Source organism: Filicampus tigris, chromosome 16 (assembly GCF_054856515.1).
Source record: "Filicampus tigris isolate MCC_2025a chromosome 16, RoL_Ftig_1.0, whole genome shotgun sequence".
NCBI lineage: Eukaryota > Metazoa > Chordata > Actinopteri > Syngnathiformes > Syngnathidae > Filicampus > Filicampus tigris.
Window position 1 is genome coordinate 14,594,698 of NC_141232.1, and position 24,566 is coordinate 14,619,263.

The 24,566-nt window shown below is 39.6% G+C and overlaps 1 protein-coding gene across 1 annotated transcript in view; it reads left to right on the forward strand.

Annotated features, from left to right (window-relative positions):
- usp43b (ubiquitin specific peptidase 43b) overlaps positions 1–24,566 on the forward strand; it is a 72,730-nt gene that overhangs the window by 14,079 nt on the left and 34,085 nt on the right. The window contains exons 3-4 of the mRNA XM_086056017.1: positions 18,591–18,694; positions 24,071–24,163. Of these exons, the coding sequence (XP_085912143.1) occupies positions 18,591–18,694; positions 24,071–24,163 (197 nt within the window). The remainder of the gene's footprint in view (positions 1–18,590; positions 18,695–24,070; positions 24,164–24,566) is intronic.

Consider the following 24,566-nt stretch of genomic DNA (forward strand, 5'->3'; position numbering starts at 1 on the left):
GGCAGCAGCTCAGTAAGCGTCTCGGTCATGCTCGCTCATCTCGCTCAGTCAGGTAACGTGACGATGAGCTAATGTCTCCTCTAACATCTTATTAACCGTCATTTGTGGACTCTTAAAAATTCGTAGGCGTTCCGCCTCGCTGTTATTCTCCTGCACGAGATCCCTGGCAGTCATATGAGGTCGTAGTCAGGCTGATGGGAGGCGTAATCCCCTTTCACCAGTCCACACACGTTTCCACTGGCAGCCAGCAAATCAACAAGCCTGACTTCTAATGCTTCTGATTCATCCTCCTGTTGACCTATGGTAATTCTTTCTAAGCATGTGTTGCTTTTACTACTTAGCACAGAGAGCCATAGTCCAAAGTGTGAAGAGCCATCAGCCTTCCTGCAGTGTGTTTCTGAGATGAATTTGAAATGCAGACTGACATTTCACAATCCTATGTAGTGCATGTACAAGCAAATTTAAAGCACACACTTTATAACGTTTTGTGTTGAATTCCCATGGCTTTCACTCAGGCATTCGCTCTCCTTGATTTGTTGATCGTTTATCACTCTGGAAACAGAACAAGTGTGATGCTCTCTCGTTCACTTGCTCTTGCTTACTTTCTCTCTGAATGTGGCTCTTTGTAAGTTAGAGGAAGAAAGAGACACTTGTTGTGCAGACCTAGTTTGCAGAGAAAGGGAGAGAGGGACCGGGGCTGAGTTCAGTGCAAAAGTGTGGCAACAGAATAAGGAGGCAGAACAGTAAGCAGTAGTGACAGTGGGAGGGATCAGGAACAAGTGAGAGGAATTACTACTTTGATTCTACCTGACATTTTTTATGTAGAACCTGTAGAATGTGGCAGTTTTCACATTAATATATTTGTCTGGCAGGGCCGCAAATGAGCAATAATGCAGTATGAGTTGTAAAGACAATGATGCATGGAGCATCATTTTTGTACAGAAATACTAACTACAATGGGCTTGGCCTAAGTAATTTTCCCCCCGTTTTTTTTTTATTTTAGATAACACGAAAAACTGAACCAAATTCTAATGAGATTATATTTATTAATAATTTAATTTCAGAGGTAGAAATTAATGACCTGTTTACCTAAGGATGTAGACGATTTGGCAACAATATTTTTGGGTCAAAATATGACTTAAGGCATTACTTTAAGAGACTGACGATATGCTTGATATTTGTGAGCAGGATCCATGTGCTGTTAACAGAAATTAAGAAAAACTTTTTTTTGGAATGCTCAAAATTGAAAAAACATCTCACTGGATCTGTATCTCTTTTATCATCTTCATCATAACCATCAAAAAGGCAGGCACAAGTGTGAAAACCAGGGGAAACATGCTCAACTACAACAGGATTTAACCAAAGAAATCCAAAACATTGAACCAAAGTCAGAACAGCCCAGATTAGACTGTAAAAGCTACGCTGCATATGAGTAAATATCCCTTGTTTTGTAAGAGGAAAGTATGCCTCTCATTAGTTATTTTCTGACACTATTTTGTATTGGGGAAAAAAGCATAAAGGATGCAATGCAAAATATGCTTTTGATTGTTTGTTCTTTCATGTGTTTTTGTAGCTGCATCTCTTGTGGTTGCCACACTCAATGGCCGCATTACTGCAGTTGTCTCACTCAAATGTTGTATACTCACCAGTCTCATTCCTTATCTTGTACATAGATAATAAAGGGTCAGTTTTGCTTCTTGACCTCAACCAAGTCCAAATTGGTGTGTGTGCTATTTAGATACAGGTCAAAGGCAAAGTCTTGTTGATACTAGATTAACCATCTTGTTTGTTGAATCATCTGTCTGTCGATATACATGCGTAGCAGTCTAGCAGAAAAAAAGATTACATAGGTTTGGAATTTGGATCAGGGATGGGCAACTGCTGTGCACACTCTGAGTGGCACATGATTAAGTGATTAAGTGATTAATTTACCAAAAAATAAGCAAAAGTAAAAATTGGAGGGGAAGGTTGGGGGAGCAATTCTAAGCATGTTTCCTCGACTACATTGGATTCCTGCATACTCACTTAATCGTAGAATTTTTTTTTGGGGGGGGGGGGTTCCCGGGAGCAAATCCCCATTTCTGGTGGAAAATGTATCTTGGCAGGTTTAGCAGCGCTTTTGGGTTTCCCCGTCCAAAAATAAATAAATCAATTAAAAATTCCCAATGCGTTACAGTGGTCGTCAATTATGCTCAGATTTTCGCAGTTCGTGGGCTGGCCCGGTACCTGTCATCTGTGAATAATGGTGTTCCACTGTATTGTTGTAAGTTATAATATCACCCCACCTAGTGGATGGCAGACATGGCCGGCTTAGTTGCATTTGCACCTTTCTTATATTATATTTTATATTATACTATGCTACAACGTCAGTATGCCAAATCATTTTTGGCACGTTTGGAATGACATGCAAAACAAACATGGTACCTGAATGATGTTATGGTTTTGAGTGAGTTGATTTTTTGTGAAAAAAGACACAAAATGAGTTCTTGAACTTAGTGTCGGTTTGCTGTTGAGCAGTTTTGTGCTGTCCTTGAATGGTAATTCTTATGCACGACAGCCCTTTAAAAGATTCGTTCACTGAAAAGTTTTGTTCTTTTTGAACAAATCGGCCGCGAACGACTCACCACTATTCTGTGGTGCCACCCCTCACCACATACACATGCATGGGGTTGACAACGGCACGCTGCAAGTTCAGAGCGAAAAGAGCTTTTAAGAGCCGGATGAAAACGGGCGAAAAGCGGATTGGCCAGGCCTGATATAGCACCTCCACAGTGGCGAACGCTGCAACTGTACTTACGTAGTTACCGCAGAGGGACATCAATCACACTGTATTGTGCAATATCAGTCGCCCTAGCTGGAGGCGGGCACACAATTAGCTGGAGGCGGCCACCTCTCAATTTGGAATGTAGGAAAAACTCTGTTTATTGCACTCCTGTGTATCAGGAACAGTTACTGGAACAGTTAATGCATTTTTCAATCGTGATACTTGAACAAATGTTAAATGGCACTTAACTTAAAACTTTGGAAACGCATGCCTTATTTTTTTTTAATATATTTTTTTATAATATGTAATATCGCAATACAAGTATCGGGATCCGTACCAGATTGGGACAAAAGTGTATCGTCCCAGCCCTAATACTTGATTATTCTCACTACTGCCTTGGTTAGAGGTACAGTATGAAGATAGCTCTATACTGAAGTTACACATTCATAGCTTGACCCAGGCATTGTATAAATGCAACCAACTATGTTTCCTTTTACTGATTCTACCTGTCTAGCTGGTGCTTGGTGTGTGGTAAGTGCCAGTCGCTACTGTAGTCAGGGCTGTACGCGAATGATTCTGAGATTTGTGTGCTCCCGGTGGGCACATGTGTTTCCTCCCGCCTCTGGCTTTCTGCTGGCCCTGCCAACCTGAAATGGCTTCCTGTGGCTCGGAGCCACCCAGCTGGAAAAGCAGCTTGGAGAGAACGGTGTGAATATGACCACTCAGTGCACCTCCGACCCAGATTAATGTCAATTGACTATGAGTCTGAGAGCGACTGCATATGCCAGGAACACTTTTGTGCATGGAATATGCCGTTTGCTCAAACCAACACAGGATCCCCTGAAACGTGGATGTGAATATTTCTGACAGTTCTCGTTCACTGCAGGGAGACCAAGTGTTATTTTATTTCTCAAAATGTTATGTTCACTATCCAGGGTTGTCGAAAAGTGCTTTAGTATAACAAAGTGACAGCAATATACTCTTGTCTCATCTATGTTCACTCTTCCAAACAAAGTACAGTGGTACCTCTACTTACGAACGTCTCTTCATACGAAATGTTCAAGTTACGAAACGCCTCAACAGGAAAATATTGCCTCTTGTTGCGAAAGAAATTTCAGGATACGAAAGGTAAAAGTATGGGCTGCTACTCGCAGCTCCAGAGTTTCCTGAACACAACATACTCATAGCTGCTCTGCCATTGGCTATTACCTAGCATCTTCCTGGCATCACATTGGCTAAGAGTGACCTCTACCGTATGTGTCTATGTGTGTTGATAGACAGGTAGATAGATATGTCTATGCAGCGTCCTTGTCATTCGCCCCTCGGGCCATGAGATGTTCCGATAGTTTTACGTGAATTAGAAATGAGGAAAACAAAAAAAGGAGAAACAAACAAAGCAAGAGATAATAGAAAAGTATGAAAAAGGAATACGTTTGGTTGATCTCGCCAAAGAATATGTCTAACGTATCGACAGTCGCCACATTATTAAACAAGTTCTTTACAAAACGCCAGGCAAAAACCACTTCTGAGAGAGAACATGAACCAAAGAGGGTAAAAAGCGATGAGGACAGCAATTAAAAGGTAAACGACCATCATTTTTATTCTTTACTCTATTCTTTGTTTTTTACATTATGCTTAACTCTTTTATTGTGCAATAATCTAATTGTAACATATATTTGTTACATGTTTTGATGCATTTTTATGCTTTATAAAACATTTATGTCTGAATATTGGGGGGCTTGGAACGGATTCGGGCATTTACATGGAAAACGCGTCTCTATTTACAAAATGTTCTACTTAAGGTTGGTTCTTCCAGAACCAATTAATTCCATAAGTAGAGTTACCACTGTAAGTGTTGCTCAAATAGTAAAGGGAAATGAGACTTGTTTAAAACATTATGATTTATTGGTTGTTAAATTATTGGGGTGTAGAGAGGACCACAATATGAACAACTGTGCGTTAACTGTATGTCACTGAAGTAGCAAACAGTGAATTTCAATTATGGATGTCCTGATTCGATCACGTGATCGGATGTGATTTTCTGCTGATCGAGGTAAAAAGATAGTTTTCTTAATTTTCTGAAATTTGAAAGGTCATAAAGTAGAGGCTGACATTTTTTCGGAAATCCTGCGGGTCATCGGAATCCCATGGGATTCAATTTTACCTTTAATCACGGGATTGGGACGGTACAGGATTAAATGTTCACGGGAGCAGATGGGATTGGGATAGTCCATGAGGAAGAAGGGGCGATAAACAGTTTTTTGTGTTTTAATGTAGCTGACATCCAAAATGGGAGCGGTACGGGAGTGGGAGTCATTCTGAACGGGAGTACAGGGGGGGTAGGGTCAGTGTTGCAGTAGAGCCACACACACGCACACAGAGGCACGTCTGCATGTTCACAGTGGTCTTTCTCCACACTGCGTAAAGTACATAAATTGGAACAACACAAACAATGTGAAAATACTCAGAGTGAGCCCTTCTAAGATAGCCTAAGTTTACCTTGCCTTCTATAAAGCCGTCTCACTGCACGACATAAGAGTTGAGAGAGCGACAGACAGATTAGCAATTGTGACACATATAAACAAATTATCTTGAAATAGAAGTTTAACGAGTGTAAATTATTTGTTGACACTCAAGCTTGTTCCCCAATGGTTGCATTTAATGAGGTCATAAATCAGTAGTGTCGTTTGCAGACGAGAAAAGTCATGTAGCCACCAACTATGCAGCTGCGTGGACTTGTCATTTTAGCCTGCACAGGCCAATCAATAAACTTATAAATGTATTGTTTACTATTTAGATAAATCAAATGCACTCTAGCAGAGGAATCCCTCATTCTATAGTAATTCTTATACGTGTAGGCCATGCCACAAATTGATTCCATTTGCATTCCCAGGAAATGTATTTAAAAAATGTATGAAATGCACAATACAATTACACGAAAATAGAATTTTGTAAAGGCACTCGCACATTGATTTGTAATGTGCTTAATGTTAGCATTCTATTAGTATACATGTTATGGCTATAGTCGATGTATTTGTTATTTTATGCAAAAAAAACATGAAGAGTTTTAGTACCCCAAAAAAAAAGAATAAAACATGTCTGAGATTGACCAATACACATTTGGTCTTGTAACTTGTAATTTGGTCCAGTCTTGCAACCATGAGTGTCTAGGGTCCACTCTAAATGGCCATATATAATTAAAAATGATCGTTTTATAGAATTAATATTTTGATATGAAAATGAGAATGTACTTGATATGAGTGGCTATAAATATCGTAAATGACTTAAGTGGTTGTCTTTTTAAAACGTGGCAATGCACTAGCTCTACCTCCGGTAATCATGGTAATAAAGCTCCTCTGGTACCGTAGCAGAGTGAGCGAGCTATTTTAATTTAATTCAATTCAACCCCACCCAAAAGCCTGTGGTACTTTCAACCTGTGTTCGAAGTGGTTACAGAGTGTTCTGTAATTCTTACCTCTTGGTGTCAGAGATTTTTTTTTTTAACCTATTCAACACCAGACATTTTCAGACGCTCTTTTACCTTAACATTTAAAAAAAATGAAAAAAAATATATAAATAAATTCCTGGGATTGAATGACTGGACTCTGAAAAGACATATCAATACGTCTTTGGGATTGAATGACTTTTAATCAAGATTTGTGAGAACACTTTTAAATTGGGGGAAAAAAGAATAATATCTCTTCTTTAAACCTTTGTTGGTAGCAGTGCCCCTCACTGGACTTTTAAGTCATTCATATACAGTACAGTATTTTAGCCAGTCTATCACATATGTAAAACCTGCTTTATAAGGATAAACTGGCTTTTTATTTGATAAAGAAGTTCCGTTGTACACAAACTATTTCCAACTCCATTTCTGATTTCTGACAGGAAAACCCAACCCAAAAAAATGTTGCTGGTGCGTCATTCGTCATCCGTCAGTGGCCAGGGTATCCGTCCGTCATTTGTCAGTCCGTCATTTCGTGACGAACTGAATTGTAATGGTCAGTCCGTCAGTTAAGCCCATCAGTTAGTCGATCAGAAGTCCGTTGGTCCGTCAGTGGGTATCCCCCCAACATCAGAAAAACGTCCGTCCGCTAGTCACAGATGAACAGTCCATCAGCGGTTAATGACGATTACGCCGACGGATGAAAACCTGCTAGCGTCACTCGTCAGTCCATCATTTTTAAAATTTGTCCCGTCATTCGTCAATCGTCAGCAAAACGGGTGTCCGTCAGTCTGACGAAACGAGTGATTCAGATTTGGTGTGTGGATGCTTTCTAGAGCATGGCTATGATCTAAGGTGTTTCGGCAAGAAATAAGTCAAGCAGGGAGCTCAGTTTTAAGGTGCTATAATTTGCCTGTGCAGATGTTGTTTTTTTTTTCTAAAATAACAATTGCCAGTATGGCAATTAGAGTAAAAATCCACCAGATGACTGTTGCAAAGAATCAAGTTACTCATTGAATCCTTGATTAAATCTATTAATATAAATGAAGTCTCATTAGCTGCTGTAACAACCATAACGACTGTCAGCTAGCAGAGGCTGCAGTGGGTTTTTATGTTTTGCGGATTTGTTGTCATCCATGTCACAACACTGCTCACAAATCAGCCGCAGAGGAAGGAGGGTAATAACAAAGCTCATCTGCTTAGGAGACCAACATCTCCTCATTAGAATGAATCTTTCTGCTGATCTCCTGGTGGTAGCAAGAATCTTCTACAGGTATATTCACTAGCAAACTGTGCCTTTGGTGCACCAATTTCAATTAAATGTCGCTTAAGTCTGCTCTTTCAATGTGCAGCTTTATGCTCTCTACTCCTTAAGAGCTTGGATATTTCCATAGAAACAAGGAAGGAAGGATGCAGTTGAGAGGAAGATGCATATGGCCTCTGTTTGCTGTTAGTTACCTCACTTATCTGATCCAGATTTTTAAGCCTAATCCTATAGATATCAGCCATTCTATTGCTTCAGTTCTTTACTATGAATAAAATCTGTGTGTGTGTGTGTGTGTGAACTGATATGGAATAAGAAAGTACTTTTGCAAGAATCCTATCTGAAAATGTGTCTTTTAATAAAAACAACATTTTGCATTTTCTTAAATTCAGCTAATTTACCCAATACAGTCCCCACATTGTATTTCTCTGTCAATTACTGGATAGTCAGACTAGAAAAGAGTTGCCATTTCCAGGCATGGATTTGAAGACTAATTGTCAAGTGCGATTCAGCGGCTTGGTGATGGAGTGCTGTCTCCGGGATTGAAATTCAAATGATGCTTTTTTTTTTTTTTACGTCATCTTTTCGTCGCTTTTCTCTTCAGATTTGAGAACAAGTAGCCACTTGTAACGCCCCAGCCGCCCCAGTCGGTTACCAAGTTATACTCAGCTTTGGTCCTACTCTTACATGCAAGACACCTGGAAACTGTTTGAAATTGTGAATAATGTGTCCTTAAATCATTACTGAAGTTATCATTACACATTTGCTATGTGTTCAGACCAGCTGTAATACTTTGGAAGGTCATTTTAAAGTGAGTCCTTGGAAAGACTACTTTGCAACTGACTTTGTGATCACTTTGGGAAATATTCATTATGTTGTTTTAGTTTCACGCCAGGAGGGCACAATGCACAGAATAAGAGCCAGCGGGGAGTTGTAATTTCATCATAGGGGATGCTTGCCCACAAAGGATCCCTGTGGTTATAAGGGCTAGTAGTTCCCACTGTATGCAGTAATGCAGGGCAAGTTTAAAGCAAATTGCTGTGTATGCCAACAGCATCCAGAGAATCTGTCACATTTACTGAGGCTGTTAGAATAGATGCCATGGTGTCAACAAGGAAATTAGATCAGCCAAGATTTTGGCTGATATTGGGAGTGTGTATACCAATGAATTATGGATAAAAATGTTTTTTTTAAGGGGTTTGTGCACAAAAAAAGAGAGGAAATTAACTTAAGATATGAATATACACTGAACATTCTAAAGAAAAATTAAATTGTTGACCTAATAATGGGCTGCAATACATCGCCAATGGCCTCACATCTTTGTTCACATACAAAGTAAATGCCAGAATCATTTATATACATTTCCCAAACTTGTAGCTCAAGACTTATCCCAACCAAAAACATTCAGTTTTTATACAGCATATCCTGTTTGAGTTTGTTTAGAAGGTCATCCACACTCCCTAGACTGGTTGCCAATCAATCACAGAGCACAAATCAAGATGGAAACTGTCACTGAGTATGAACCAAACCCAGACGGTTTGCTTTGAAGTCGGGCAAGTGAACCATCTCAACATCAGTGACATACAGAAATGTGATAAAGATTACAGTAGACAGGATTTTATTGCACAAAAGAAAACCTATTTGCCAAGTAAAGGTTGGTTCAAAGAAAAAAACATTCTAAACACAACTGAGATGAACTGATGCAATAGTGCAAGTGAGAATGTTCATTTGCAACTCAACTCAATCCACACAAATACAAATGTACAGAAAAGTCTTCAGGGTGAATGGATACCTGAAAATGCATTTGATTAAATTAAGTTCAGTGTATGTGAGTCCAATAGAGAGAAAAAGTAAGGGACTGAGTCAAAATGGCCATCATGCGCCAAGAAAAGTGAGTGCAGGTGTGTCTGAGAAGAGAAATTGAAAGCCTGGAGAAATTTTTCTGCAGATTTAGTATAGTACTTAGTTTTTCTGTTGAGTTATTTCCACCCAGACAGATTCGAGCTTCCAAACAGCTCCAAGGAGAGATCTTCCAGCCATCACAAATATATTGTTTTTACAACATTTCTTTTTAAAGTTTTTATCAGCTTTCTCATGGTTTCTTTGAATTCTCTCTACTACCATAGTCAGCCTTCAGCTTCTGTTGTCAATGTACTTTGATCTCGTCCCCACTTCATGTCTATTTAATGTCTTGGGTTTTTACTACCCAAAAAAAAAAAAAATCTTCTATTCGTGTCTTGAGGCTATACTGTATCTATGCAGCAAGGGTAATGTTTTTTTGTTTTTTTAAGTATTTGCAATGCCTAAGTGTTTTTGTTGTACCTAAACTTTGGTTTAAGGCGCTGAAAATGATATTTTCAATTATGTTTTAAATTTTAGTCCATAGTCTTTTCCCTTATCTTCTAATTGGGTATAATTGCATGCAAAATAATACGGACTGGAATCATTTCTACCAGCGTTGCCCATTGTGTCGATCGTGAGCTCACGGTCGATTGCGAATGGAGCATTGGTAGTGCTCATGGCATAAACTCAGTAACTGCCAGCCCTCCCAGTTCTAGGTTATTGATATTAAATACTATAACTGCCTGTCAATGGCAGTGAATGAGTTAAAAAAAAAAAAAAAAAAAAAGTAGACTCCCACCTATCATCCGTTGTGAAATTTGTCCTACTTCACCGTGCATGCGCATATAAGGGCGCTATCTAGCAAAACTAGCTAACTAGTAGTTACCATTTTGTTCCTTCTACTCTAAACGTAATAATAAAGTAAAAAAAAATTATTAGGGGACTAAGTAAACAAAGTATTTCCATATAGAATGAGAGGAGGATTTTTATTTTGTGGTGCGCTCAGTGGCGGGGGCAGCTGGGAGGAGGCGGGCGATGCGCTCGGGATGCATTTGTGGTTTCCCCGGAGCCACAGAGCCCCGTAGTTTTCCCCTGGAGAATGGCCCACGGGACGGAGGAGCCCTTCCACCCCGAACACTGGCGCAAAGCCGGTGGTGGGCTTCCGAGGGCATGGCGCGGCTGCTTGTCGGTGTGGTGGTGGTGGAGACTGAGCCGATAAATAAATAAATAAATAAGGTAGATCATTTGAAGTTTGTCAATTTATAAGTAGGTCGCATGCTGAAAAAGTGTGGGCACCCCTGATTGATAAGAGTACCACTAAACTGGTCTGCATGCTGTAGTGTAGAGATGTTTAAAAATGATAAAGTGGTGTCATATAATGAAGTGCTTCTAATGACGTTGATTAGCTGAAGGGGGAAAGTAGAACATTCTTTTTCAAACCATCAACAATAAATATCCATGTTTTTTTTGTGAACAGGACATCTATAATTCAATGTCTCGAGTGGTTGATACTATCAATAAGAATGTGTTCCTATATGAGTGACTGTACTTTATCTTTATAAAGTCAACTCATTTAAAGGGTGATCACCCTTTGCGAATGAGAATAGTGGACTGAAGGGTCCGAGAGACGTTTCCAGTGTCAATATTTCTTGACTATTTATAGAGTGGTGTGCACATGATGGGAGGCTGCTGTTAAGTCAAACAGTCCTTTATTTATCAATGCTCTGTTACACGAGCACTATGACTTTCTTCAATTTGAATCTTCAAGACTTCAAGACTATTGATACACATAGAGCGCGTCAGTTGTGTCTTAATGTTGAGTCACCACATAACAACCACATATCTCTGTGATCACCTGGAGGTTTCAGTTGCCGTTACCTCTCATTCTCAATTACTCCACGATAGTGCTTTCTTTACTACAGCACATATCTATCTCTGTTTCCACCGTTGGTTTGAATTATTCACACCAATGCCATTACTGGGAACACTTGTGACCCCCTTTACAATCTTAAGCCCCCTACATGAAAAAGCCCATCAGGATAAGATAAGGTCCTCCGCTAAGATGGGAGGCTCACTTTCTGGGTTTTTACAAGTGGATCTACTCTCGGAGGTGAGCACCTAACAGCCTTGGGGTGAATTATTGACAACATCCATGGTGGGACAGAGTGCACCGTTAATTTGTGAGATTTTAGGCCCTCATGCTGAAAGATGAATGTCCACGAGTCTCACATTTAAGAGCAGTGGGAGTGAGCGAGCTGCCTCAGTCAACATCCTTCCTGCTTAAATGGGTAATGACTAAATGCAATCCTGGGTCAAGACTGACAAATAGTCTATTAATAACATCGATCCTCCCTTGGTGGATTACAGCACATTAGGTTTTATCCCTCTCATTTATGCATTATTGTATTACGATATGTTTAACTAACGCAAAAACTCCATTGTGCATCAGCAATACAATTTTATATGTTCTAAAAGTATACAATGGAACCTCTGAGATTGACCTGGACTCATTTGTGGGTGCTGGTTGACCACCAATATGTTCATATTTTGAAACATTTTTTTCTGTACGAAAAAATTGAAATAATTTCACGGTTAAACTGTCACCATCATGAAACCTTTATTACTGGTATAAAAGATTTTTAAAGTGGCATATTTAATTGTGGACTCTCAAATTTACAAGGCATTTTTATTTTCACTTCACAGGGACTTTAATAAGGGCCACAAAAGAGAATGAAAAAAGTTGTTTGGTGTGACATAATGAAACGCGGCAGTTAATCTTTTTATAATGTAGCAATAAATGCAAAGAAAAATAAACATTTCATTTATAGGCATACAAGTATACAGTATTCATTCTATGGCAGCTGTGTAGTTTGTGCCAAGAGGCTTCACAACATACTGGCTCGCCTCCACTCCTCATTCTGTCCTCCTTGAAATTTCTAGCAATGAAATGTGGCCTCCTGATGACAGAGCTGAGCCAGCAAATTGACTCCAACTCACCACTGAGTTGCACTGTATCTTTGTCATTTATCTAAATCCCACAAATCAATTACAGCACGCCAGATGCCAGGGTGAAGGATTTTATTTCTCCATACACCTCAAGCCACTGGCACAAGGCCTCTTCTGGCACCGAGGATTATAGATTAAGCAAAGGTAGACAATTCTTTGGTTTAACATATTATGAATATGAGCACCTGCACTGTTCCATGTTTATATAGCTCGCTGTTCTGAGCCGAGATGTATTTTGTTCAAGGCACACCTGCAAAACCCACTTTTGATCCCGCATGAGAACCGGATCAAAGATCCTGCCTTTCCAAAGATAATAATTCCTGTTTGAGTATTGAATTAATTTGCTTTTATTTTGGGAGTAGTTCACAGTGGTATAAAGGTATACTGCATTATATTGATAGGTGTGTCTTTACCTCAACCAAAGAGGTTTGGCTATGTTTACATGGACACATTTATTCGGATTACAAGCCTGATCGGAATAAAAATGCTTCATGTATACACCCCATTCGGAATATTCTGACACGACCAAGCCCATTCCAATTAAGATTTTATTACAAGCAAGAGGGATGGTTCATGTTGATTAATAATCGGCACATGAAAACACTTATTCCGAAATTTTGGAACAAACCGTCTTTACCGTGCATGATTGTGACATCATTATACGCGTTTCTGTAATTCCCGGTAGCTAGTAGAAGCAGAGTGAGCGAAAGACATGGCTGGTACATTTGCAGCTCCATTAGGAAGCGTTAACTTGACGTAACAATGCAAATGGGAAAATATGCAAAATAACGCTAACGTTTAAAGTAGAAATGGACGGAGCGATATTTTGTTGACACAGAAGTCGGTACGGCAGGGGTCTTCAATCCTGTTTCTCGAGGTTTGCTGTCCTGTCTGTTTTCCTTCTCTCCCTGTTGCAACACACCTGATTCAAATGATCGGATAATCAGCAAAGCTGCAGAAGCTTGATAACGATCCTGATCATTTGAATCATTTTCATAGCTAACGACGTGTGGCTATATTTGTTTGTTGTTTTTACTACTGTGGAACAATCTGTGACATTTTTTATCTGAATATTATTCAATGCACATAACATCTGTATTTTGGTTAGAGAGCTATTAATTGCAATGGTTCATGGCAGCTTTTAATGTTACAGATTTGGGTCTGTTATTTTACGGTACTATTAGGATTCTACAAGTGCTATCGACACAATTTTTGTTTGCTTTGAATTTTTGCAATGCTACATTTGTTGGCAGATGTGACGTTCGAATTTGAATCCCTTCCATTTGCTTAAAATTAAAGCTAATGGAAGTAAATTTGACTAATTAATCGTAGGAAAAATGGTAATTACTAATAGTTTTTAAAGCGAGGTAGTCACATGGGAATGAATAAAAACACATTGAAAAAAATGTGGACCGATTCAAGATGCATTCAAAATTAGAAATGTAAAAAAACTGTAGCCCTCTGAATTGTACTTGAAAAGAATCAAATTGAGGTGACTACACCTGGTTTCCACTCCTGGCTGCAGTAGACACCTTTATCACTACACACAGACTAGAACAAATATTTGCATATATAAAGCTGAAGTTCGAGGATAAGAAAAGGCGCTGCTGTTTAGCATTCCATTCCAGAGTAAAAACTGCTCAATATTTCAACAGTGAGATAGCAATGATTTGGGATAGGAAAAAATAATCTGACATCTGATGACAAGATCTGACATGAACCTTATTTATATTGATATCTTTAGAAAAAGTAAGCAGAAAATTAATGAATGTCATTAGTAGTGCTACAAGGATCATCTTTGATCGGTACGGATCCCGCATCATGGTTCCGGGGCCGCACATGGCGCGCGGATTGGCTGGTGGAAAGAAAAATGTGCGCATTCACGTCGATCATGTTGAGTCGCATGCATGGGAGTATTTTGATAACTACGGGTGAAACGAGTCCATGAGTAATTCGGGTACCTCCAAAAAAAACACTTTTTTTCTGCCCATTTGGTGTGTGTGCGTCATTAGACTTGCCAAGGAAGCTGCAAACATTCTCAGAACGTAAGACGTTGCCAACGCAAAGGCTAACTTCAAAATAAAAGCTTACTAAATAATACATTCATCCCAATACAATAGCCTCAGTAGGCTTTTTTTTTTTTAAAGTTTGCCCGTGTGGTGGTGTGATGACTAGCTTGACTTACCTTTTTGTCATTTCGGCTTGCCTTGTCACAGTTTTTATTGCATTAACCTTTTTGTCATTTCGGCTTGCCTTGTCACAGTTTTTATTGCCATTACATAGTTGCTACCAACATCGGCACAACACCATCACAAAATACTTCAAACGCTAGTTTAGAATGCTAATAAACAGTTTGGTAATGACACTGTCATTGTATGACAGGGCACAAGTCTCCAGTGTTCGTGCCCAACAGCTATAGTCACTAGCTGCTAGCAACAGCAAGTAGTAGGATGGCTGTTGCTTTGCTTTCTTTCTTTTCTTCTTTTTCAATGATGTGGACAAAGGCTAGTTTGAAGGAAGAGGATGTGCCTTAAATTGCACTTTGAGGTCTTTGTCATTTACGGTCTGTGTATAAAATAAGACGGTACCCTGCTTTATATTGTATACCTCACATTTTCAGTGTAATGTTTGTCTTTAATGAGCAAAAGTGTTTTATAAAATAAATAAAGGAAAAGTTCTATTTTTTTTTCCTGCTGATCCAAAGAACGATCCGATCCGTGACCCAAATCTGTGAGCCGATCCGAAACGTTTTTTTTTTTTTTATCCCTTGCACCACCACTCATTAGTACCACTAAAAGCTACCACCAAATAAACACATTACCCACAGTTGAATAAACATATGAACCCCCCACCACCATGATGAAATACATTACCTTTAATTTGTCAATGGTCTTATTTCTATAATCTCATCTTTTTACCATCTAAGATCGAAGAAATGTTTGTGGGGTTCAATCACAATACGTGAAGTCAAAGATTTGTTCAGACTGCCAGCCCTCTTTCACGACAGTGACGTGAAAGAAAGCAAAGCACTGCCACTGTCAACTAGGGTACAACGATTAATCGAGTAAATTGGCTGATTATGCCCCTTCAAATTGGCCAAAATAATTATTTAAAATTATTTAGTTACCGGGTATTATTTTAAAAAAATATTTGTCAAATGTTTTTGTGTTTTTTTTCACTGCTCAGCCTGCCAGTATTCGTACTGAAACTTACCGTATTTCCGGGCTATAAGCCACACCGTTATATAAGCCACACCTATCTATGTTAAAAACCTTTATATTTACTGCATTTACAGAACGATTATGAACTGTAAACGTACATGTATGTACCTGAGCACATTCTTTCCTAACAGTGCCTTTTAACACTGCAGCAACGTTGCTGATTAAAACAGAAGAGAACCAAGAGAAAATAAACAGTACTTATCTTCATTTCACCACCGACTGCCGCTCCAGTTTGTCAGCTAATGTCCACCAGACTCCACCATCTATTGTTCTACTACATTCTACATATGCACCTGTCTTGTTTTATGTTAATAAAGTCAGCCAATCTAACACACGACGTGCTAAATCAACAATAGCATTTCACATCGAAACAACAGAACAGACGTAACATCAGCCAATCGCATTCATGTGCACTTCAGGCACCTCTAGGATAACATAAAATCAAAGCATAACAGCACCTAATGCAATAACCTAGTCTATGGCGCCCTCGCCTGTTAAACTCCTCCACCTGCAGTCACATCCAGTTAATGGGAAATATATTGTATTGAATTGTACTGTCATTCCGGTTAGAGCGCCCCGAGCGGTGGAAGAAAAATCCACAGAATAGCCGCACCGGACTATAAACCGCATGGCTGAAAATCTAGGAAAAAAGTCGCGGTTTATAGTCCGGAAAATACGGTATGTCATTTTACCATAGCCACCCATGTAGACAGATCAATACATACAACACAGAACGCAGACACGCGGATGCAATAAATCCAATCTGGTCACTTGGAAATGACACTGCAGACGGTACAGCTTCAAAATCTGATTTAATCAACAAACGGGTGTGCGTTTTATATGGTGCAACTTGATCTGTCCGTCATCATTTAGATTAGTGTGGCCTTATCAAAATTACGTTAGTGCAGCTATAACCTGTTCTGCTGTTACACTCAATAGATGCTGTTAACACGCAAATGACACCTCACAGGGTCTATTTACAGGGAAGCGCTGGCTGGCCATGAGTTCCTGAGAAGTGATAAGCGTAGCTACCGGTATGTCTATCTGTATGTGTGTCGGCACACATTGGTCTGAATGTTCCCTTGTTATCACTACAGAGATAACTCCAACGTCAGTTATGTGGAAGGGGAATGAGCGGAAAGGCTGGGTCATAGTACATAGAGTACATATATTAAAGAAAGAAAGAAAGAAAGGGTGACCTTTTAATCTCTCACTTGTCACCGTGAGCCGAAGATGGCATTGCATCAGTCAATAACAGTGGTTTTCCTGACATTTTGTGTCAGAATCTGACCAAAAGAAGAACAAAAATCCACAGCAAATGGTGAGAATGAGAACAAAGTAAGGGGTGTGCCATTGTGCATGCTTGATGAAGCACATTGCAGGAAGAAGGTCACGTTTCAGTCTTGTGCTTGGTGTTTGCTCAGCTTGAATACGCCTAGTAGAATAGTCTTACCTTTTGAAAACAATGTCGACCTGTGAGTGAAGGTAGAGCTGCCTACTTGGAAGCAGTGTCAGTCTGTATGGGACCAGGATGTGTTAAAAATAGCAGTGATAGAAACAGAGAGCGGGCCTAGAGGACTATTCTCTTTAGGTGTAAAAGCACATCTTAATATACAAAATCATTATATATAATGACTTAATGCATTCTCAGTGACTTTCCATAAGGGGTTTATACTGTCCCTACAGAGAAAAAGCCTTTCCTGCACAGAGCCATTTGCGAAATGGAAGGTTTTTTTGGGGCTCTGAATGCTGATGTGTGTGATGGACATGATATTCGAATGTAGTGTGTTGGGTTGGATCCAAATACAGGCACAGCAGCAGCTCAATGCCGGCAGAAACTGTCAAACATTTTTCATCTTGCTACTTTTTTCCCCATCTGTCTATTCATTTTCCAAAGCACGTTTCTGTTCAGGGTCATAGTAAACTTGAGCCTATACCTTGACTTTGGGTAAGGAGAAGTACCCTTTGGAATGTTCACTTGTCAAGCACAGGGTTGTGACAGACATCACCATTTTCACTAAAAATCCCACCTACTGGCAATTTTTGTCTTCAATAACACACTGCATATAATTTTGAAAGAACCCACATAACACACATAAAGATCCAAGTTAAGATTCAAAGGTGTAATCCAAGTATTTTCTGCCCTGTAAATTGTGACCCACAGGGCCATTACATGATTGTGAACCCAAAGTTCACTGACACCCAAATGGGCCAGTATATTTTTCATAGATAAATATGATGAGATCAACATGCTCTTACTTTTTAAATGTTCAATGGTCAATATTTTGAGTTTACGGCACTTAAATTCATCAATCATCATTGATATTTTTACCGTGCCGCACACAATTTTCCGCATCAGGTTAAATCCTTCCATAAGCAATGTCTTGAACCAGATATAAAGCCCAGAAAATGTCAAATCTTAAATATTCAGCTGGATTTTTTTATACTGTGAAAAAAACATGCAAAAAAAGTAACTACAAAGAAGAAATATGTTCCTAAAAGTGGAATTGTATAATGTCCGTGACACCCCTGATGATTTCTCATGGCACGGCAAGACAGTAAACTGTATGCGGAGCCCCAATAAGAACACCGGGGGCCACAGTTAATCTGTTGCACTGAGTTGGTACATTACAGTGTGTGTACAAGGGTCAATTGCCAGGTGTGTGCGGCTGTGAGTCGCCACTGTAATTTGTTCGCATTTGTCCAGTTCAGTCACCTTCGGACCTATCGCTGAGTGTGTGGCATGCCTTAGTTTTCTCTGATTACTTCAGAAAATTCTGCTGGGACTTATAAATATTTTCCTCCATCTTTTATCTCTACCCAAGGCCGGCTTTATCCCTTGCTGGTGAACAGACAAAGACTAAAAGAATTTGCATCCCGGGGGGGTTTCTTGTCTCTCACTGCTTTCCACAAATTGTCTTATTTTATTTTCTAGGCGGATAACATCTGCCAATTCTGGTAACGTATTGTGGATTGCTGAAGAATACTAAAGGCATGTTACTCTTTATTTGCTGAATACTGAAGGCATGTTACTTTTATTTACTGCAGGGTCCTGACGAAGATGAAAATCTGCTGCATCCTGACCTGTCCCATTCCCAGCAGCTCACAGTCCAACATAGTTTTGTCCAGGAGCATTTTCAGGCACAGTACAAGTGAGTCGCCATACCTCTTTTAATCCTAGCAATAATATATCTATATTTTTAATTAATAATAAAATAACAGTTTGCATTTGTAAGAGCCGTCCGCTGATAGTGTAGTGGTACACACGCCTGAGTTGTGTGCGGGCAGCGTGGGATCGATTCCCGCTCAGTGACAGTGTCTATGTGTGCCCTGCGACTGGCTGGCGACCAGTTCGGGGTGTAGTCTGCCTTCGCCCATTGACGGCTGGGATAGGCTCCAGCAACTCCCCGCGACCCTATATAGGATAAGCGGTTTGGAAGATGACATGACATGACATTTGTAAGAGCAATCAATTTGGGGTGATTTTTTTTTTCACATCCGATGATGACAAATTTAACATCTAATGATGTGAAAATATAACTAAGAAAAATATGAGTCTTGTACTAGATCTCTTCATACAGATTGTGCCAGGTGTTATAATGTTGTGGGTCTGTGTACGCAACATGCAACGAATGTTAATTAAGCTTAGGGCTAAACGATTTTGAAAAATAATTACGTTGCGATTATTCCCCTCAATATTATGATTACAAATATATGTGTTCTATATGTAATATATAATACTCAAATATATTTATTTTAAACGAAGAATTGTTTAAATTGCATTAGACTTCATTGCAATATTGATTTGAATTTGATGAATTGTCAGCACTAATTACGCTTGCATAAATTGTCAAAAGGAACACTTAATTCGCGAGTTTTACACAATCTTAAAAACGCCTTTCATTTCTCAACAACCTTGCTCAAAAAGTCACCACGCCCCCCGTTCTCCCTCAATGCTATAAAAATATTAATTACTTTGAGATTACATTCCTTTTAGCAATATTGTGATCATGCTGACCTTTGAGTACTTTCAACATACAAATTGCCGTATAGAGAGCCCACTCACCATGTATCCTTCATTGACACCATGGAGCTGATAGTGATGCAACAGAGTGAAACCAAACGACGAAGGGGAAGATGAAAGAGGTCACATCGGAATGTTTAATGTACTTTTTAAAAGGTGCCCCCTCAGAGTCAACTTGCTCTAATCTTGTTTACAAGCGCCGAGCTGCCAGTTCCTCGCAACTTTGTCAGCTCGGTGTGACTGGCAATAATACACGGAATCGTAATCACTCTCCTCAAATGTGTGAAATATTTTACTTTGGACATTAATTACATCAGGATGAAAACTAATGCACAGATGTTGAGCTGAATCACATTCCCATGGAAGTGTACCCAACGAATGGGCCAGTCGGGGTATTTTGACCGAATGAAAGCAGGTGAACATGCATATGAGCCAAATGCCCTGAAAGCTGGCTTTGGATGTATATTCCTTAACTCCTATCCCTCTCATTTCCTCTGATGTCCTGAGGCCTCAGCACTCCCCGGGCCGAGTAACAATTCTCTGTGTGATGTCTGACGCAATGCAATGCTCAGAATTGATGGACCAAAGCCTTATCTTTATACAAGCCCACTTGGTCACTTGTGCAGTCATCACAGCATTTACACAAGCTTCAGCAAGTAAAGTTTGCACATGCTATAGTGGATCATAATCGCGATGGTGCAGTATATTCAAGCTTGTGCTGTGGTAAAAGTATCATATATTTTTTAGCAGAAATACAGTATTAGAGTAGGAAGATTTTGACTGCATTGTTAGCTTATCTTTAGACAGAGCTAAAAATGTACGTTGACACAATGCATTCATTTGTTTGTTTAATCTTGAGCATTTAAATATTTCCAATCATTGAAGCTGATGCGGTTTCAGTGAGCTAGCTAATGTTGCCCCGTTTGACCTAAAGGGCCAGCTTGGTTCAAGTGGTGCTTAGAGTTTATGGGCCCAGTAAATGATCTCTTTTATTACAGGCGTATTGTGCCTTCCTTCAGTGAATTATGACGCCCATATTTGGTTTTAATGGCCTCTATCTCACAGCTTAGGCATAGTGAATCTTCTACAAGAAGATGCCAGGTTTAGATAAATGATGAATTGATGAATTTCTTACATGTTTTTATACTTTTATATTTCTTTTAGACATAAGAAAATACACGTCAAGAGTGTTTTCCACATTTCTATGATACATTTGGATTCTAACACTCTTAAAATCATCTTACCGCCTTTTTTAAAGTTACTAGACTGGTAGAACAGACAGGCAGCTGAACCTCTCAACATAATGTACAAATGCACAGCCTAATACATTTTAGTATACCAAATTTTTCAAAATATGAGCTCTCCACATGTAAAAGAACAAAACCTTTAATGTCTCCAGCTGACGTTCGGGAAACTGTTTTGGGTCTGACTTACTGTAATTCTGCCTCCATTTTTTCTGCTGTTAAGTTGCTTTTTCATGTCCGTCCCTAGTTGGAACTATCAGTCTATTATTTTGTAGTCTTTTGGGAAGGAATGGACCGATTACTGTTACTGGCCGGGTCGACGAATATTGGCATCAGCCTTTTTTTAAAACTCTGCTGGCCGATAATAAATCAAGTTAAAACAGTGGAAATCAAAACAAAGATTTGTGAAAGTTTAACATTCCTGTCATTTAGAAATTTTGGAGGACTTCATTTACTGTAGAAAACTACAAGGAGCTATTTAAGTTTTCATTTAACTTTTTAAGACATGCTGACAACCTTGGGTGCTCCCTGAACTTTTTGTTCGAATTCTATGACAGAGATATATATTGTCAAAAAATTATTGTAATAATAATTTTTTTTAAATCTACATTATGCAAACCTGAAACATTGTTCAATAAACATGCTTAAAGACATTGCCACAAAGTTAAGAGTCAATTTTTCTTACAGTTTTGATGCCAATATTTTCCTTTTTACTGAAAATGAGTATTGGCTCCATATATTGGTTATCGGCCCACTTAACTACTAATAATCGGTATTGGTATCGACCCTGAAAAAAGCATATCGGTCTATCTGTAATTTTGGGGCATTTTCATTTCTAATAATTGCTTCACTGAGGAAAGAGGCATCAAGGTCTTCAGTCCTTTGCGCTCGACCGCATCCACAAGAGGAAGATTCTTTGCAAATATCCCATGTTACAATATGGAGATCCGCGAACAATGTTTGTACAAATTTGTTTTATGTCCAAATTTAGCTGTTGCGGCTTTTAAATCGGTGCGTTTTGTCATCCGGAAATGACGATATACATCCTTGGACCTTTGCACGCTTAGCCCATTAGTCCATCACTTTAACATCACCGCTACCCTTTAAAGCTTTTCTCTTTTCAAGTGTTTTTGAGCCGCGCAGGGCACATCTATGTTTTAGTGCGGCTTGAGTGTGATTTGCATGCACAGAGCGCAACGGCCCCTCGCTGTTTCCTGGCGAGGATCAGACATCCGTAGGGCAGCCATTCGACTCTGCCAAGAGGGAGTGATCCAGTGTGAGCCAGTGTCAGCTGGGCTTGCTTCAATAGAGCTTTATTCACCTCACATTTTTTCCCATCCCGGGTCTGTCTAGCCATCCAATAAGGACAAAACACTCATCAGCTCATCTACTTCTTGGCTATGTTTTATGACGGCAAAAGGAAATTATACATTTGAACTACGTCATTTATTTATTTATTTATTTTTTTGCCACCTCTGTTATAATTGCAGCATCCCCAAGTGTTCTGTAAATATCAGGGGAGCGAAGCTATCAAATCCATCAGCAGTAAACTCTATCCTCAATTTGTGTGCAGCTTCCAGGCTGTTATTGTAGCAGGGTTTAAATCCTGTCAGCGAAAGCACATTTTTCCACCTGACAGAGCCGCAGGTTTGTTCATGTCACAGCAATAATAAAATAAATAAATAACGGTAGCCTACTTATCTGATGATCGATACTAAATATCAATTCATTCTATTGTTGTTTTCCTTGCTGGCCAGAACATTTCATGATCGTAGGTCTGTTAAGTCAGTCAAATTTGTACTTGTATTTGTCCAGGGATTGCCTCCTAAACCGACATTGATCAGGTTTACTCTACATTTCATTAATTGGATTACACACTATCAAATCAAATACCATCACACTGAACCATGTATTGAATTTTCAGACTGAATACTTACACCAGAGCCTTTTGAGTGACTTTGCCATTGATTTCATTAGGAAATGCTTGCACAGCGCAACCTTTTGCATAATCTTAAGAGGATAACCAAATTAACTTTAACAAAATCAAGCCATGGCGGCACGGTGGTCGACTGGTTAGCACGTCCGCCTCACAGTTCAGAGGTCGTGGGTTCGATCCCGGCTCCGGCCTCCCTGTGTGGAGTTTGCATGTTCTCCCCGTGCCTGCGTGGGTTTTCTCCGGGCACTCCGGTTTCCTCCCACATTCCAAAAACATGCATGGTAAGTTGATTGGACTCTCTAAATTGCCCCTAGGTGTGATTGTGAGTGCGGATGTTTGTCTCTGTGTGCCCTGCGATTGGCTGGCAACCAGTTCAGGGTGTCCCCCGCCTACTGCCCAAAGACAGCTGGGATAGGCTCCAGCACGCCCCGCGACCCTTGTGAGGAGAAGCGGTACAGATAATGGATGGATGGATGGAAAATCAAGCCATGTGTACGACCTGCCATTGTCCCGATATGTCAGAAATTATTTACAAATATTTGACTGAGTATTTGGTTTACTTTTGGCCTGAAGTAAGCAGCTGCGGCAGAACGGCACAACTGGCGGACTGTAGCGGTTGGGTGCAGAGGGTTTGTTGCTAGAGAATGGGCGTGAAAGGACACACCCACTAGCAGTGGCTCACAAGGAAGGACTTTAATAATCGATAAAGTGTAATTCTAAAAGAAACACATTGGGGTTTAGACAAACAAACACGGTAAAAAAGGTGAGAGGCTGCCAACCTATAGAAATCCACTTCCAGAACAATTTGTCTGCATTTCCATAATTTTAACATTATGTCAAGATTTACTGGATTACTGGAGTTTCATGGCTCGGACAAGAACAAATAACCCCAAATAATAGGAATTGGGAGGGGCGGCAGTTGAAAGCATGATCCAATTTGTTGTCAGCGGATCGCATCCTGTGCATTAAGATGTAGAGCAAGATCATTTGAAGTTCTCTACAAATGCAATGATCCTACTGTGGCATTGCAGAGCATTAGTGGCACTGTTGAAAGTGATGCAACACGATGGAAAGCTTGTCTTTTCCATTCTCCGAATCAGATAAGAGCGTGTGTATATATATATATATATATATATATATATATATATATATATATTATTTTTTTTTTTTTTTTTTGGAGTGTTCTTCACATGTGATGTAATTAATTCAATAATTAATTACACTCCATTTCTGACAGACTTAATCAGTGCAACTCAGAGATGCTTGATTTGAAAAGTACTGCCACATTTTGGAGCCTGATATGTGTTTACTTTGTTTTTCACAGATCTTCACTGACATGTCCCCATTGTTTGAAACAGAGCAACACCTTTGACCCTTTCCTTTGCATCTCACTTCCTATTCCTCTTCGCCAGACCAGGTGAGGACTGAGTTTCACCATATTAGCTGTTTGTCTGTAAATCCACCACAACCAATGGTTTAGTCCAGGGGTCACCAACCTTTCTGAAACAGAGAGCTACTTCTTGGGTACCGATTACGGGAAGGGCTGAATATCAATATGCAACATTACTTCTGTAAATACCTGCCACTGTTTACATTTTCAAATAATCACTTCTACAACATTCCTGGATAATGACAATGTCCCATCACTGGTGAGCAAGTTTAGCAACAGGCCCATGGGCTACTCACCTGGTCCTTGGGGCACCACGTTGGTGACCCCTGGTTTAGTCTATTATTGAATTCTTTTGGATTGAGACCAGCGTCATTCAGGCCGTTATTTTTAATATCTTTTGAATCTTCTTTTTTAAGTATATTTATATTAT